This window comes from Suncus etruscus, chromosome 10 (assembly GCF_024139225.1).
Source record: "Suncus etruscus isolate mSunEtr1 chromosome 10, mSunEtr1.pri.cur, whole genome shotgun sequence".
In the NCBI taxonomy this organism is placed as follows: Eukaryota; Metazoa; Chordata; class Mammalia; order Eulipotyphla; family Soricidae; genus Suncus; species Suncus etruscus.
In genome coordinates this window covers 29,887,938-29,906,043 of record NC_064857.1, presented here as the reverse complement: position 1 = coordinate 29,906,043, position 18,106 = coordinate 29,887,938, and the positions used below count along the sequence as shown (strand labels likewise).

At 36.3% G+C, this 18,106-nt stretch overlaps 1 protein-coding gene and 1 pseudogene across 1 annotated transcript in view; both read left to right on the top strand.

Annotated features, from left to right (window-relative positions):
• The first annotated feature begins 1,257 nt into the window (after nucleotides 1-1,257).
• Nucleotides 1,258-18,106, top strand: part of DNAJC5B (DnaJ heat shock protein family (Hsp40) member C5 beta) — a 40,081-nt gene continuing 23,232 nt past the window's right edge. The window contains exon 1 of the mRNA XM_049781847.1: nucleotides 1,258-1,376. Within this exon, the coding sequence (XP_049637804.1) occupies nucleotides 1,258-1,376 (119 nt within the window). The remainder of the gene's footprint in view (nucleotides 1,377-18,106) is intronic.
• Nucleotides 7,500-17,252, top strand: LOC126020391 (CWF19-like protein 1; annotated as a pseudogene).

The window sequence follows — 18,106 nt, the reverse complement described above, 5'->3', positions numbered from 1 at the left end:
TGGACCAGTTGTATGCCAGGCAAGCACTATGCTCATTGCATTATTGGATTCACTTTTATTGCAGGAATTGTGCTCAATCTACGTTGAGGCATCAGGGATCGAATTTGTGCCTTTACTTTGTTTAGAGTAAACCATAAGCTATTCCCAAATCTTGCCCTTAGATGTTCTTGCTTTGCAAAGATCCCCAAGAACAGAAGAGTAGACAAATGACTTCTAACTTAGGGTAACCCAGGTCTTTCTGAATAAGACAGGGGAAATAACAGGGTAACCCAGGTCTTTCTGAATAAGACAGGAGAAATAACTACTTGAGAAATGGTGGAGAAAGGTGAGCATTCCTGTGGAGATTGTTTTGTTGGGACATTGTATGCATGAAATGCTGTCATTAATAGTATTGTAAGTCATGGTGACCAAAATAAAATCACTTTTTAAAAAAGAAGCTTTGAGGTACCAAAATGAAATATAACATATCTTTTTATAAAAGAAAGTAAAGCTTCTACTTCAGGCAAAGAAGATCAATGGGCATTATGGGACACTCATATTCCACAATTACAGAGAAATTCCAACTAGAAGAAACCAGGAATATTTTTGAGACTTTTTAAAAGTATGTGATTTGCCTTGTTTTAAAAAATTTTTAATTAAAAAAAAACTTGTTCTAGCAATGACTAGACCAATGGAGTAAAAATAATAATAATAATAATAATGGGCTGGCGATAGCAGAATGGGTAAAGTTTTTGCCTTGCAGCTGACATGGGCTTGATCCCAGCATCCCATAAGATCTCTGAGCCCGCCAAGGAGTAAATCCTGAGTGCAGAGCCAGGAATAAACCCCTGAGCACAATAAAATGTAGCCAAATTTTTAAAAGAATATAAATATATTGATAATTTTCATTTATGGCTGGGTTTGGAGAGCATACAAAAGTAAGCAAATACCAATTGAAAAAAAATCTACACATGCAAAAAAATATCTGAAGTGTGAGGATTGATTCCCAATAATTCTGAATTAACTTTATTTAAATAGTATTTTGCTGCTATTTAGCCACAGTGATAATCCATTTCTATAGCTACCCATAGCCTTTAATATCCGATTTTCACTCTCTTAAATATTTGCCTCTCTCCGTTAGTAAATGACCCCAAAATGTACTTCAGATGATGATTTTTGCAAAAGGTAAAAATGAACTGTCTCTCATTTCAGAATGTCAGGCCCAGTAGGAATTATCTTCATTACTCTTTCTCCCTTTTGGTTGTGTAGTTTGAGAAAATGGCTTGTAACATACCTAACCAAAGACAGCGGGCTTTGTCAACATCTGGAGAAGCTTTGTATGAAATTCTTGGTCTGTCTAAAGGAGCATCAACTGAAGAAATTAGAAAAACCTACAGGTAAGGAAGTGACAATGATGACAATCCCAATACTGATAGTTACTTTGCAATTGGCATGTGCTTACAATTATTTAATTGTAAGAAGCTTCTTATGAGCTTCTCACCAAGACCAGGTAAAGGAAGTTTTGAACTTTAGATACTTTATTCTGTGATAGAGTTAGGAATAAGGTACATCACTGAGTTTATGAAAGAATTATTTTCAGATGCCATAAAAGTACAACAGTGTGTGTGAGATATCACTGTAGGAGTTATGATTTAATTAATGTCTTTTTGCTTTTATATCTGATGTCATTTCAACTTAGCTATTTGAAGGGGGTTTTAAATAAAGATTTAAGCTACAAAGAATTTAAATATTGACAAAAGATGTATTTTATAGAAATTTGAAAATTAATGAACAATAGCATTTATTTATAATTTTACCTTTTAAGAATAATTTCCATTTTGCTTCCTTTCAGTCTCATTTTTTCTCTAAATATTTAAAACCAATTTTAATTAACACATTTTTCATTTATAACAATGGCCTATGATGAAAATACCTTGGTGTTATAAAATAATCTAATTTTTTATGACTAGTACATGGCTTTTCTTCCTTTCTTTTTCTTTTTTTTTTTTTTAGTACATGGCTTTTCTATGGTTTCTTTTTGAGCTACTTTTTATTTTGTATGTTCTAATTTTCCTCATAGAGAAATAGGGAGGATTTGAGGTCACACCTAGTGGGGCTCAGAAATTTTTTCTAGCCTTGTTCATAGGAGTCACTTCCTATGTGTCTTTCTGGGCCGGAGTTGTGGATAAGACAGACTCTGCTGGGCCCCTTAAGCTCGGCAGACATTTTGGGGCTTCCCCTGGCTTGCTTCAACCTGGGAACTTTGATCTTCTCTGGCATTCATCCCCTGACGGCTTGCCTCGGCTGAGGTGAGTGTTTCCGGGCCAGAGTTGTAGATAAAGCTGACTCTGCTGGCCCCCTTAAGCCCACCTATAAGGGGTCGAAGCAGAGAAGCGCTTTGTTTCATGGCTGTGCATTCCACCTAGCCAATGAATACCACCACAACACGTAGAAAACTCACAGCATAAGCATGACAATAGGGAAACTACGCAGAGAATGAATATGGAAATATGAAATATGAAGATGGAAACGCTGATGACCCAACAATGGCCAACCACCTAAGCAGTCTTTCAGAAATGGAGTTTAGAGAAGAAATATGGAGGATGCTCACAGAACTCAAAGAAAGTATAGATCAGAACACTAATAAAAATCAAGAGAATATGAAGATAGAAATCAGAAAACTCCAAACTGAAATATCAGGTCAAATAACAGGTCTGAAAAAACTCAGTAGATGAATTGAAGAACATAATGGATGAGCTTTCCAACAGGTTAAAAGTAGCTGAAGATAAAATTAGTGCGCTGGAAGATGCGATGCATAACTTTACACAGCAGAAGAGATTGGAAAAAAGCCTTAAATCAAATGATCAGAAAAATGGAAAAATTACTTAAAGAATATGAGCAGATGAAAATAGAAGTCTCAACAGAAACAACTTTAGAATCATTGGAGTCCCAGAGACCCAAGAAGAAAATCTCCAGGAAGAATCAAAAGTCAAGAACATCATCACAGAGAAACTACCAGAGCTAAAGAAAACATGTGACCAAATCCTGCATGCCCAAAGAGTACCAGCTAAAAAAGACCCCAGGAGAAACACCCCAAGACACATCCTAGTTACAATGATGAACCCCACAGATAGAGATAAAATACTGCAAGCAGCAAGATCAAAAAGGGAAATTACATTCCAGGGAGCATCCTTGAAATTTACAGCAGACCTGTCACCAGAAACACTCAAGGCCAGAAGGCAGTGGTGGGATATAGTGACAAAACTCAATGAACTAAATGCTTTGCCAAGAATACTGCACCCAGCAAAACTCACTTTCAGGTTTGAAGGAAGTATACATGGCTTCACAGATAAACAACAGCTCAAAAACTTTACAGACTCAAAACCAGCCTTAAAAGAAAAACTGAAAGGAGTCACTTCCTGCAGTGTTCAGGGAATCATATTTAGTGCTGGGGATAAAACTGGGTCAGCCATATGCAAAGCAGCACCTTACCTTCGTAATACCTCTCTGCCCTTTGCCTTATGTTTTATGAATATTCTTATACATAAATGATTATGCATATTTTAAATTATTTTCTCTATTTGTTTGTTTTGGTTTGGGGTCCACATGGAGCTGTATGCAGGTTTTACTCTTGACTATCCATTTAGGGATCTTTCCTGGTAGTCTTGAGGGACTATATAGAGTGCTAGAACTAAACTGGATTAGCTGTGTGCAAATCAAGTTCCTTACCCACTGTACTATCTTAATGAGGAAAAAATGTTTTTAGAGAGAATTTTGTTAAAATATAACATCTAACCCCATCAAAAAATGGGAAGAAGGGGCCAGAGCGGTAGCACAGCGATAGGACATTTGTCTTTTACGTTGCCAATCCTGGACTGACTCCGATTCAATTTTCAGCATCCCATATGGTCCCCTGAGCCTGCCAGGAGTGATTTCTGAGTGCAGAGCCAGGAGTAACCCCTGAATGTGGCTGGGTGTGACCCAAAAACCAAAAAAGAAAGTGGGGCGGTAAAGAAATAAACAAACATTTTCTCAAAGAAGAAATATAGATGGACAAAAGGAACAAGAAAAAATGTTCCACATCACTAGTTATCAGGGAGTTGCAAATCAGAATAACAACATAGTATCATCTCATACCACAGAGACTGGCACACATCACAAAAAACTAAGATCAGTGCTGGCATGGATGCCAAGAGAAAGGAGCTCATTTACTGCTGGTGGAAATTCAGACTGGTTCAAACTTTTTGGGAAAAAAAAATATGGACATTCCTCAAAAATCTAGAAATTGAGCTTTCTTATAATCCAGCAATACCACTCCTAGGGATATACCCCAAAAATATAATATAAAATGCCCTCTATGTTAATGCACTTCTATGTTAAGCACAGCACTATATTCAGTTGTCAGAATCTGGAAACAACCCAGTTGCCAAACAACAGATAAATGGCTAAAGAAACTGTGGTATATTTACACAATGGAATACTATGCAGCCATTAGGAAAAATGAAGTAATAAAAATTTTTTTATACATGGATGGACATAGAGATTATTATGCTTAGTAAAATGAGTCAGAGGGAAGGGGGTAGACATAAAATAATCTCATCATTTGCAGAATATAAGAAAAACAAAAGATAGCATGGTCACAATAAAGATAAGGGTTCCAGAGGCCCAACCCAGGGCAAGAAGCTCACCACAAAGGGCAATGAGGGTGAATACAGTTAGAGCAGAGAAGGACAATGATAATTGGAATTAATCACTTTGGACAATAAACTCGGTGCTGGAAGTGGAGAAAGTGATATGCAAGATACCCTTCTATTAATAGTAGTGCAAACCACAGTGTCAGGAAAAAAAGAAAGATAAAGTGAAAGAGAGAGAGAGACAGAGAGAGAGAGAGAGAGACAGGGAGAGAGAGAGAGAGAGAGAGAGAGAGAGATATGACTGAAAGAAAGAAGCAAGTTACCTGCCCTAGGGACAGGTCGGGGTGGGGACTGGGTGTGAGAGGGAAACAGGAGACACTAGTGTAGGATTGTGTACATTATATAATTGAAACCCAACAATGAACATTTTTGTAACCATGGTGCTTAAGTAAAGAAATTAATAAAAATAAATATAATTTTAGATTTTAATCAGTTTTTAGTTGGCTTGAATTAAAATCTTAAGACTTAAGCTGTTTTTTTTGAAATATGATAAATAGCATAATTTATTCTTTATTTCTTCATGTTTTGTTTTTATATATTAAATGTAAAATTGTCAATTAAGAATGAAGGCATTGACCCATATCTTCTAATACATTTATGACTTGCTTTATATTGTTGACATATTTAAAGTCTGTGAAAAAGACTTTGTGAAGGTAGTACTATAGATATGATTTTTCCCAAATCTCTGCCCTACCAAAATTTATTAAACACTCCATTTTTTTTTACCTAATGTGAGACATTCCTTAGCTTTGGAATGAACTCTTCACCATATAATAAATTCTGGGACATGAAAGATTTCGAAGAAGCTCAAGTTGAAGAGAAAATAATAATAAAAATTACATGGTTCTAAAAATTCTGTGAAAAAAATAAATTGTATCAAAGTTAATTATCCTGTTATTTATATTTACAAAAAGTTATTGGGAAGGGAGTTGGGCAGGGCAGGGCTTACTCCTGGCTCTGTGCACAGGAGCCTGATTGTGTCTGGGGGATCTACACATTTCTAGGGATAGAATGGGTATTAGCAGTATGCAAGGCAAGATTTTATCTCTAAACTATCTCTATAACCTGGATAAGCTTCTGGTTGAGATATTCTAGGGTTCAGATTTGTGAACAAATACAATTACATTGTAAGATTAAAACAAAGATCCTTCAAAAAATTGTGGGGGAAGTGAATTGTAGCTACCTTGTAAGTTTTCCACTTTGCTTAACAAATGTGACTTCTAATCACCTTTATTAATTTTGTAAACTAGAATTTCAGGTCATCCTAATGAAGACTCTAATTATGTTTAGCTATTTACAACTTTAATAATCATAATCTTGGATTTTCATGTAATCAGTTTCTTGCTATTAATTTTGTTTTAATGACATACAAATAATTATTTTTGTAGTTAATTAAGGTACTAGCATGCTGCCAAAATCATCCACCTCCATCTAAATTACACATTTGTATTCTGTAGGTAATTTAAAATCCATCAGGATGAAAATCCATTGAGAGTATTATTCTTTTATTCAGAGATCCAGTTCAAATCAGACACAATGTAGTAAATTAAAAGTCAGTGATATTTATATAATTACCAACTAATAAATTTATACACTTTTCTCTCCCTCTCTCTATCTCTGTCTCTCTCTGTCTCTCTCTGTCTCTTTCTGTCTCTCTGTCTCTGTCTCTCTGTCTCTGTCTCTGTCTCTCTCTCTCTCTCTCTCTCTCTCTCTCTCTCTCTATATATATATATATATATATATTTTTGGCTTTTGGGTCAATTCCAGCAGCGTTCAAGGGTTCTTCCTGGCTCTATGCTCAGAAATCACTCCTGGCAGGCTCGGGGGACCATATGGGATGCCGGGATTTGAAACACCGTCTTTCTACATGCAAGGCAAACACCCTACCTCCATGCTATATCTCTGGCTTCTCTGTTTATATTTTTATTGTACTTTTAAATATAAGCATAGTTAGATTTCTTTCTTGTATATTTTTTATTAGGACATACATACGCCTGATTAAAACAAGTATATACTTAAGGAAAGAGTAGAGGGTATTTTTCTTTTTATTTGAGGGGGGGTCACGCCCGGTGTCATACAGGGGTTACTCCTGGCTCTCTGCTCAGAAATCGCTTCTAGCAGGTTCAGGAGACCACATGGGATGCCAGAAATCAAACCACATCCTGGATCAGCCGTGTGCAAGGCAAACGCCCTACCACTGTGCTATCTCTCCAGCTCCTAGAGGGTATTTTTCAAAATAAAGTAAATAAGTAATGGTCTTTATATTGTGAGTCGATCAAAATATGAAGCTCACCACAAAGAGTGGTGAGTTCAGTTAGGGAAATAACTACACTAACACTATCATGACAATGTTAATGAGTGAGAGAAGTAGAATGCCTGTCTTGAATACAGGCAGGGGCTGGGAGGGGGGGGGCATTGGTGGTGAAAATGTTGTACTAGTGAAGGGTCGTATTCTGTCTATGACTGAAACCCAACTACAACCATGCCTTTTGTAATCACAGTGCTTATGTAAAGATTTTATTAAAAAGAAAGAAAAACAAAGAAATAAAGAAAAGAAAGGAAGGAAGGAGGAAGGAAGGAAGGAAAGAAGGAAAGAAGAAAGGAAGTATGGAGGAGGGAGGGAGGGAGGAAGGGAAGAAGGACTGGAGGAAGGAAGGGAGGAAGGACTGAAGAGAGGGAGGAAGGGAGGGAGGGAGGGAGAAAGGGAGGAAGGAAGAAGGAAGGAAGGAAGGAAAGAAGGAAGGAAGGAAAAGGAAGGAAAAGGAAGGAAGGAAGGAAGGAAAAGGAAGGAAGGAAGGAAGGAAAAGGAAGGAAGGAAGGAATGAAAAGGAAGGAAGGAAGGAAGGAAGGAAGGAAGGAAGGAAGGAAGGAAGGAAGGAAGGAAGGAAGGAAGGAAAACAGAAAAAGTGCAAGTGCAGGAACCTAACCCTAGCTTAATTCCTGGTTCCCTGAGCACCATTTGGTATGGCTCTGGTGACTCCCAAGTACCACTGAGGTGGATCTGATTGTTCCTGGTACTTCAGAACTCGAGTACCATCTTATCTTTGGCCCTAATATTGAATATACTGCAAGGTTGGTCTAGAATCACTTGGAGAGGACCCTGGCATCCTGCATATTGGTTGGCAAACAATCCCCAAAACAGAAATTTGGATCACTACAAAACAGTGAGAAAGCAGAATATGGGTAACTTCAATATATTATCTTTCTGATGAGCAAGCTCCCAATATTATATCTCATGATTGTTAAAAAATAAGTTACAATACCATCAATTTTCAATATTTAAAATTGGATAATAAGGAGACCTAAATAGGAGAAAAGTTTCTTCACTTACATTGCCATAATGTTGCTAGAAGTAGGCTTCAAGAAGTTTTATTTATAACCCAACCACCAAGACTATAAAATAATATGCTTCATAATATTAAAATAAATCAAGATAAAATTCTTTAAAATGTTAAACAATCCTCAGGAATATTAAAAAAAAGGGAAACAGGAATAAAAAGCATTGAAAACATGGACTGAATTTATAGTACAGTGGGTAAGGTGCTTCCCTTGGATGTGATTGCAAAGGGTTCTATCCCCAGCATTCTATATGGTTCCCCAAGCTCTACCAGGAGTGAATGATTCCTAAGTACAGAGCCAGGAGTAACCCCTAAGCACCATTGGGTGTGGCTAACTTCTCCCCAAAGGCAGTGAAAACAAATAATTGATAAAACATGATTTGGGCCTTTACATTAGTAATTACATATTTAATTTTTTAATTTAATTATTATAGTTTAGGTCACATGCTAGCAAAAGAATTAACATTTATGATTTTGATGTATATAGTAACCACAACTCACCACCACCAAAACACCAGCGTCCTTCACCAATATCCTTATTATATTTAGTTCACCTCGTTTTTTTCATGCTTCTTGTCTCACTCTACTTGATAATCTGGGTTTTGTAATCCAAGCCATTGGTTTGTCATTAATTGGTAGCATCTATTTCTCTGTTTTGTTTCTCTGATCACCATAGATAAATGGGATCATATAAGTTTTGTACTTTTTGCTCTGACTTATTTTGCTTAACTTGATACCCTCCCGTTCTTCTACATTACAGTGAACTACAAGTTTTCATCTTTTCTTACAACTGTATAGTATTCTGTTGAGCATGTAAACATAGCTTTTTTAATGTGTTCATTTGTCATTGGACTTTTGAATTTTTTCCATGTTCTTGCTATTCTACTAAGCGTGGCAGAGAACTTAAATGTACTTGTATCTTTTCTAAATCAATCTTTTTTGGATCAGTGTTTGCAGGATAGATGGTAATAGGATCACTCGTTCTTATGAAAGTGTTATTCTTACTTTTTGAGAAGTCTGACTGTTTTACAAAAGGCTTTTCCAGAGGACATTCCCAATAACAGAGAACTAGAGTTTTCTTTTTCACAGTATTTCTGCCAACACTTTTATCCCCATATATATGTGTGTGTATGTATATATCATATATAACCATTTGTCATTTTGATGTGCATTTCTCTAATAAAAAGTGTAAATGAACACTTAAGATACATATGGATGTTTATATATCCTTCTTTATAGAAGTACTTGTTTAGCACTCCTATTTTTTAATGGGGTTATTAGTTATTTGCTATTGAACTTTGTAAAAGCTTTAAATATTTTGACCTTATAACTCTTTATCTGTTGTATTGTATGAAAATATTTTCTCCTATTTAAGAGAGTGTCTTTATTTCAGATCACATGTTTTGTTTTGTTTCTGCTATGTAAAATCTTTTTTAAATTTGAGGCAATCCTATTTGTTTGGCTTTTATATTTTGTTTTGTTGAATATATGTATGAGCCAATGGAGTCAAATCAGTGAAAACATCCATGAAGTCCATATTCTGTAGAGTTTTGCCTATGTTTTCTTCAGTGGATTTTACTAGCCCTGGTCTTAAATCAACTTTGAATTAACTTGTGTGTGTTTTGTGCTTTTCTTCTTCTTTTTTTTCTTTTGCATGTGGCTACTGACTTTTCCCAGTGTCATTTATTGAATATATCTTCTATGCACCTAGCTCCTTTGACATAGATTTACTGTCCATAAATATGTGGGTTTTCTCTGGGTTCTTGATTATATTTTTCTGAGAGTCTATCTTTATTCTAGGGCCATTCCATTTAATTACTGTAATTATATATATACATATATATAATGCAATACTTTCCACATTTTTCTCAGAATAGCTTCACCAATTTGGTGAACATTAGTAATTACATCAAGTGTGAATCTTGTCTAAATATATGTTATATTCAAATGGGTGGCATACCATTACTCCAATTCTCTACTTTGCAATTTTGGCACAGAGATCATTTTAAGGAATGATCGATTCATTAAAAGCTTCATTCTTTTATATTGCAGTGTACTATTTTATAGCACAGATGCCCCATAATATAATCAGCTCTTTGTTGATGGATTTAGGTTGTTTGCCACCAAGATTGCTTTGTTGAAACTACTTTGGAGCTTCTGAAAGAAGTATATCTCATGGTTCCAGAAAGGTGGAGAGGGATAGAAAAGGGTAACTATTTTTGTTTTATGTTAACTCTCCAGTTTTGCCATGTTCTACTTCCAAATTTCTGAAGCAAAGACCTAATGAACTCAGTTGGGTCAGATACTGGCTTTGGTCTACATGGTTCTGACTGAAGATCCAAAACTATGGCCTTCATGTAAATACTAGGAAAAATTGTAGGATTGGACTTTAAAGAAAGAATAAAGGGTAGTGGACTCTTAAGAGCAGGTATAGAGTTAGGGAAGAAATAAGCAATCTTTTTAGATTATTTCTTTGGAAATAAACCTTCATATACAAATAAACCTTCATATACCAATATTAGTCTTTCCTATGTCTATATATAGATATCTGTCATAAGATATTTCTGTGAATGAAACATCTTTACTACATTAGTAAAACCATACTTCATAAGTTACCTTATGATAAATGATAAATTGAAGTCTCCAACTGCCTGCAAGGACAGCTTTGAGGAGGAATGACAAGAGAAAGACTTCTGCTATATTGAACCATCATGTACGAAAGTTCATGACTCATTGAAATTTTGTAAAGAAAAATGAGATCATTTCATCAAAGGCCCTTTGTAGAAAAGCACAATGAATGGGCCCTATTATGAGTAGACAGGTATCTTCTGAATTTTTACAAGTCCAAAATTATACTGCCATTTGGTGTTAGAAAAGCACTTATCTAGCTTAAGTTAAAAGTATCTTATTGTAGAGTAAAATTTTGGTATAAATCTTATCTAGAGTTTACATTAAAGAATAAATCTGCCTTTAATATTAGAAGCACATAATACTGAGGATCTTGAAGTCTGAAACTCCTTTAGCCTAATTTTTCTCATTACTGGGTCCTATCAACCCTATCAGTATTTGCATAAGGATAACAGTTTTTTTTCCTACTCTCCCCTGCCTAAAGTCTGAAAATTTTAGTTAGTGTTTATAAATTCAGATAAACTTTTAAAGGCTCAGAGTTTTAAAAGATAGGCATGTATAAAAGACAATTCTTATCTTTTATGAACTTACCCAACTTTAAAAGAGACATGCTCCCCTCTTTCTCTCTCCCTTTCTCTCTCTTTTTCTATCTCTCTCATCTCATTATCTTTCTCTTCTTTTTCTTCCCCCAATCCTCTTACCTAATTTAAATAGTGTCTCTGCACCAATTGAAATTATGAGTTAGGAAGCAGCTACAGTACTAGTCATTACTGAATGGTAGGACAACTGGGAAAATGGTAGGCTATTGAAATCAAAGATCGAAGATCCACATTCACATTCTAGCACCTTTCAAGTAACGATGAGAATGTTGCACTGGTGAAGGGGGCTGTTCTTTACATGACTGAAACCCAACCACAATCATGTTTGTAATCAAGGTGTTTAAATAAAGATATTTAAAAAAAAAAGAACGTGTGTGTTCTGCAAAGTCTCCACCATCCAAGTCTTTCTGTCTCCCTTAGCAAAGTTCCACAGGACCCAAATCATTCTCATAAGTTTTTAAGCCACTGATGATGCAATTCACTCTATGAATTCACTGGATAATGCACTAGACATATACATGATCACTGCTAGTCACAATTTTGGGTATGCAAGGCTCCCCTGTTGTAGCACCATCAGTTCTCAACTAGTAGAAGCATGTTTTTCTTTCTTTATTTTTTGGTTTATTTGTTGTTTCTTTGTTTGCATTTTGCTGTTCAACTCTACCCTAATTGACTTGACAGGCATAAGAGGTGCTACTGGCTAAATACTTGATGCTTGGGTCCTCTGATTACTCCTTAAAACCAAGAAATTTCCTCTGATGTTTATCTTGAAGTAGTCACTAAACTCTGTGATGCAGTATGGCTGCCCATTTGGGCCACACCCTGTGACTCTCAAGGGTTACTCATGGCTATTCTCTCAGAAATTGCTCCTTTAGATCGGCTGTGTGCAAGGCAAATGCCCTACGCTGTGCTACGGCTCTGGCCCCTGGCTGCGAGATTTTTAAGATAGAAAGATTTAGGAAACAAAAAAAAGGGGGTCAGAGAGATAGCAAGGAGGTAGAGTGTTTGCCTTGCATGCAGAAGGATAGTGGTTCAAATTCCAGCACCCCATATGGTCCCCCGAGCCTGCCAGGAGTGATTTCTGAACGTAGAGCCAGAAGTAACCCCTGAGCGCTGCTGGGTGTGACCCAAAAACAAACAAAAGATAGATTTAGGAAACAAGAAAAGGAAAACTCTGTACCAGTTTTATCATTTACAGAATAAGATTCTTGAGTATTGAAAAAAATCTCAATATTAGTTATCACTTAAATAATTAATATTATTTAAATATTGGTTATTATTTATACTGACTTTGAAATTAGGTAAAAACAAGATTAAGATTTTCCAAAGAAATGGTTTCCCAGAGAAATCTAACAAAATGCTGGTTTTCTGAGTGAGAAATCAGACAAAAGAACTGGTTCTTCTCAGGTAACTGTAAGATCAAACTAAACCAGTTTCATACATCAGTATATGATTCTCCATGCCCCTTGTTGACAAAGTACCAAATATACTGGTTCACAAGGCCACAGAGGACTTATATTTTATTCAGTTTCACATAGAATGTTCTGGAAATCAACTTCCATTTCTGATGAAGTGAGTTGCTACAGAGTAGATCAAAGTGAAGCAAATATTATTTTCACAAGGGGAAGGAAAAAGTGTCATTTCCATAGTGATATGGCAACCCCAGTCTGTGTTGGCTTTTACCCATCTTTATTAGCAATTACAGGTCATAACAAAGACTGCTTATGAATAAAATGTAAATATCAGGGGAATACATAGCTATTAGAAGAATTGTAAATATTTACAAGGTAAGGTGATGATTCAAGCTCACAAGGTAAATTGAAATTAGACTCTATCAAGCACTAATTTATTTCCTGAATTCTAAAATCTTCCACTGAAAAGAAGACTATATGAGGTTAAGTCAGGTTATCTTTTAGGTTATTTGCAAATCTTTATCCTACAGTAAATCTTTCTTTTTCTTAATTTAAATATTTTTTATTTTTCTTTTTAAAAATTTTTTTGAGATCATTGTAATTTACAAATCTTTCAGAGTTGTATTTCAAGCATATAGTGACAGTGAATTAGGGCCATTTCTACCACCAGTACTGACCTCTCTCCACCATAGTTCCCAGCATGTATCTCATATTTTCACCCACTGGACTACTAGTGTAACAGATCCATTTTGTGATTCTATGGTTTCTGACTTTGACTTGGGTATTTAGTTTTGACCTTTATTTTTTGTTTTTACTCAATGCTGCTGAGACCACTTGGCCCTGGGTCCCATCCATTTTCTTTTCTTTTCTCAATTTATAAAAAGTTATAGAAATATGAGACCAAACAAAATGATTCAAGTTCTAAGGTTCTATGAAAAAGGTGGGAGCCCCTATCTAGAAGATATAAATTTAAAGTGGGGGCAGATGTGGCAATATTTTTTTTATTTTCATAGGTGCAGTAAATATTGGGGAAATTAGAAAGGAAATTTCCTTGGCCTAAGGGATACTGTGTGTCTACACCCATGAAGCATACTGTCATAAGACCTACTACAAGTTCCAGGCATGTTGGTAGTCCAACTCCAAGGTTTTTCTTTATGGTCCCAGGAGAAGTTCTGTACAGTTGCAGTTGTCAAATTCAGTCTTTTGTAATTACAGATCTTGTTTTTTGCACAGATCCTAGGACGAAGCCTAGGGTGAAGTCTTTCTTTATGGTCCCAGGAAAAGTTGTGCTCAGTTATGGTTGTTGTAGTCAGTCTTCTGCAATTAGAGATCTTGTATTTTGCACAGATTTTAGGGCATACTCCCCTTTATTTTTATTTTTGTTGCTTGTGCTCTTTCAGAGACAAAATGTCATTGTCAGAGCTTTTCTGTTTTCTCCTAGAAGTTTACTGTTTTCAGGATATGTTTAAGAGCTCCTCCATTTTGAGTTAACTTTTGTAAATTGTAGAAGATAGAAATCTAATTTTAGTCTTCTATTGTAAAAATTTCAACATTCCTGGGACCTTTTTGAATAGACCTTTTCCTCATTCAGCATTTTTGACTCCCTTATAAAGTACTTCTTAATAACACATATTTGACTTTATTTCTAGACTCAATTTCATTTCATTCATTTGTCTCTTTTAATACCAGCACCATACTGTTTTGATTACTATAGTATTATTGTATTGCTTAAAACTGGGAAGTTTGATACCTTCTATTTTATTTTTTTAAGATTTTTTGTTGTCTTTTATAGTTTCACATGCATTTCAGAAATAGGTTTTTCTAGTTCTATGAACAATTCCAATAGAATATTTATTGGTATTCTATTAAAGCTATGTAGAGAGCTTTTCCTATGATAAATCTTTCAATTGATCCTTTTTTTTTTAAATGCAGCTCAAGTCTGCCATTCCTGGACACTAGAATAATTATGACAAGTAATTTCCTCCCACTCCTCACTTAGTACCTAAATTATATTGAGAACTTATTTTACTATGAGGGATGACTATCACATCTTTTTCTATATTTCTGTATCTAATCAAACCTAGAGTTATCATTTAAAATTATTAAAATAATTAAAAGTAATAAATGAAGTTGCTGCTTTACAAAGATGGGTTTATGGAACTGAGTATTCATAATCAAGCAACTCTGCTTCATGCTGTCTACTCCAAGCATCCTAAAACTCTATTCTGAAAAGACACTTGTGTTACATGCATTGAAGCACTAATCATAATAGCTCAAATCTGGAAACAACCCAAGTGTCCAAGAACAAATGAGTAGATAAAGTATACACAATGGAAAATCAGTCAGCAATAAAAAAAGATGAAGCTAAGGGAATGGATATGGGGAGTGTCTGATAAGTAGATTTAGTCAGCAGAGAGACAGATCCAGGAATGATCTTCCATATATGATATATAAGGAAATATGGGAAGGCAACAACAACTGGCCAAAATCAACAAAACCAGTGAACAGGTCTACAAAACTAACTACTACAAAACAATCACTGTGGTGGAGTTGGGGTGTGGTGATAATATTGAGAGAATGCTGAAAAGATGACTTTTGGTGAAGGGTGTGGTGTTAGAACATTGTATATTTAAAATTGTATCAACTGTTTAAGGAAATGGATTTAAGAAAAATTGGGTTTAGGAATAACAAGCTGTCCTGAGATGGGATGAGGCAGGAGCCGTGATGGTGGGTTTCTGACATTGATCTCAGTTCAAGACTGAAAATATTGAGTAATAAAAGCTCAGAGTTAGAAAATATAAAAGTTTATTGAAAAGTAGAGAAATAAACACCCAAGCAGAGGAGAAACTTGGTATAAGAGTAATATTAATTACAATTAAATATTGCTCCTTGTGTGGATTTTTATAGAAAAAAATGGTTGTGTTACTTTCAAAATATGAGAAAGTTACCATTTCTTAAGTTGCTAAGAATAACATACAGTACTTATTTAGCACCCTTTAGATTATTTATTGAACCATATACCTGAGTTCATTACCTCTTGGTCTCCTGTGAGGTTAAATGATGGGGCAGAATTATAGACTTGAAATAGTACAAACTACTCAGTCTCAGAAAAGGTCCAGAATCTAAGATGTAGACACACATTAGCTAAAATGAAGTCACAAGCATTGTAATAAAAGGGGCCTGACACATGAGATAGTAAATGTTGAAAATTCTACTTGTGTAGATTGATTTAGCTTTTCTGGTCATTGGGACTTCTTATATAAAATGAGAATAGGTGTCAATAACTACATGTAGATATATATTTGGGAGGAAATTAACTTGAGTAATATTCATTTACCATAATTCATCTTCAGACCTCAAGGGTTAGCTTCTGCCATATGAGATTTGCAGTTTAGAGGAGTACAAATAGATCAAATAAAATGATATGTCTGGCTTGTCTTAGTAGGATGTGATATTGTACATCAAGAATATGGGCATTTGTGTTCTTATACTGGTGATGTAAATATTGTCATTGCCAAGTGATTAGCTAACTCATTTTCTAAAGTCATTGGACCAGGGAGACCAGAATAAGATTTATTTATTTATTTATTTATTTATTTATTTATTAGTTTTTGGTCAGAAGTATCTCCTGGCAGGCTCAGGGGACCATATGGGATTTTGGGATTTGAACCATCATCAGTCCTGGCTTGGCTGTGTTATCTCTCCGGCCCCAGAATGAGATCTTATATGAGTGTTGAAGATAGGCTCTGAGCATTTTTGTAACATGGCCTGTAGATGTTGCAGCAGATCTTGAACCACCGAGTTGTGCGCATTTATGAACACAGTGACAATTTCTGGAAAAAGGCCAGCTACGTAGGCTGAATCACGTACTATATTGCTTGGGCCTGACACGTGAGAGTAGATAAATTAAGGTTGCAAGTTTCCACGTTCCTCTACCGGCAGGGACAACAAGTCTCCTCACTCAAAACAGCCTTGCAAACCTCCTCAGCCTTCAGGTCCCTGTTGGTTTTTCCCTGAAGAGGAAAAGCACTTGGTGGTCAACATTGGCACACATTGCTACCTTGCCCTGGCCAAAGGAGGCTTGTCTGTTGACCGCGTCTTCATCCTGCCCTGTGGACACTACCAGTCAGTGGAGCTTTCAGCAGAGGTGGGGGGGGGGGGTGGGAAGTACAAGACTACACTGCAGCGCTTCTTTAAGAGCCGAGGGAAGCGCTGTGTTCTCTTTGAGAGGAACTCTAAGAGCCATCATCTCCAGCTCAGGTCATCCCCGTGCCACTCAGTTGCTGCACTACTGATGACATCAAAGATGTTACCCAGGCACAGGAGCAACAGATGGAGCTGTTGGAAATCACGGAGCATTCTGACATTAAGCAGATTGTACAACCAGGAGCTGCATGTTTTTATGTTGAGCATGACCCAAGGAGCAAAACTTTTCCACGGAATTAAAAAGAGTTTTCCTTTGCAGTTTGGAAGGGAGGTCTTGGCCAGTGAAGCCATCCTTAATATTCCTGACAAGTCTGATTAAAGGCAGTGTCAGATCAGCAAGGAAGAGGAGGAGACTGGAAAGATATTGAACTGTTTGACTTCACTCTGGATGACTGACCTGAGAGACAGGCCCCCATCAAGGGCCCGGGCGATCCCAACAGTTTATTCTTTTAGAAACTGCCAACTGCTCTGAGATCTGTTTCCGTCTCTGTTGGGAACATTCCTATGGAATGTGCCCATATCAAGAGGCCTAAAAGTGAATAGCTTCTGGGAAAAGTCACATTCTAGGATGAACATTCTGTTAAAAGCATGTATCTCATGTCTCCTTCCAAGCACAGCTTGTCCTAATCTGCATTTTAAGAAATATTTAAACCATGAAATAAAATCAATTGCTTTTCTATGAAAAATAAAAGATTGCAAGTTTCACTTGTTGTACAGAGTTGTAATTGGTGCATACTGTGGTTGTTGTGGTGGTTGGGTTAGGCTAAGGATCCCACCTTTCCTTCAGGATGAACTGTGAATATAAACTACAGGTACGTTTGGAATAGAAGAGGTGAAAAAATGGAATAGAGAGTGACTTTCCAAAAAAGTCCCAGGTTTTTCCTGCTGGATAGTGTGAGGAAAGTTCTCCAGGGAAGTCAGCCGAAGCTCTTTAGAGAACTTCATTGAGTGGGAATATTGAATCAATTTCCTTATTAGGGATTGGCAGGATTATGGCATGAGGGTCGTATCCCAATAAAGCATGTGTTTGTTCGCAGCTATTAATTCAAAGTATGGTACAACAGTGTGATGCTGTTTATTATGAATATAAATAGTTCTTTTTTTTGGGGGGGGGGTCACACCCGGCGGTGCTCAGGGGTTACTCCTGGCTGTCTGCTCAGAAATAGCTCCTGGCAGGCACGGGGGACCATATGGGACACCGGGATTCGAACCAACCACCTTAGGTTCTGGATCGGCTGCTTGCAAGGCAA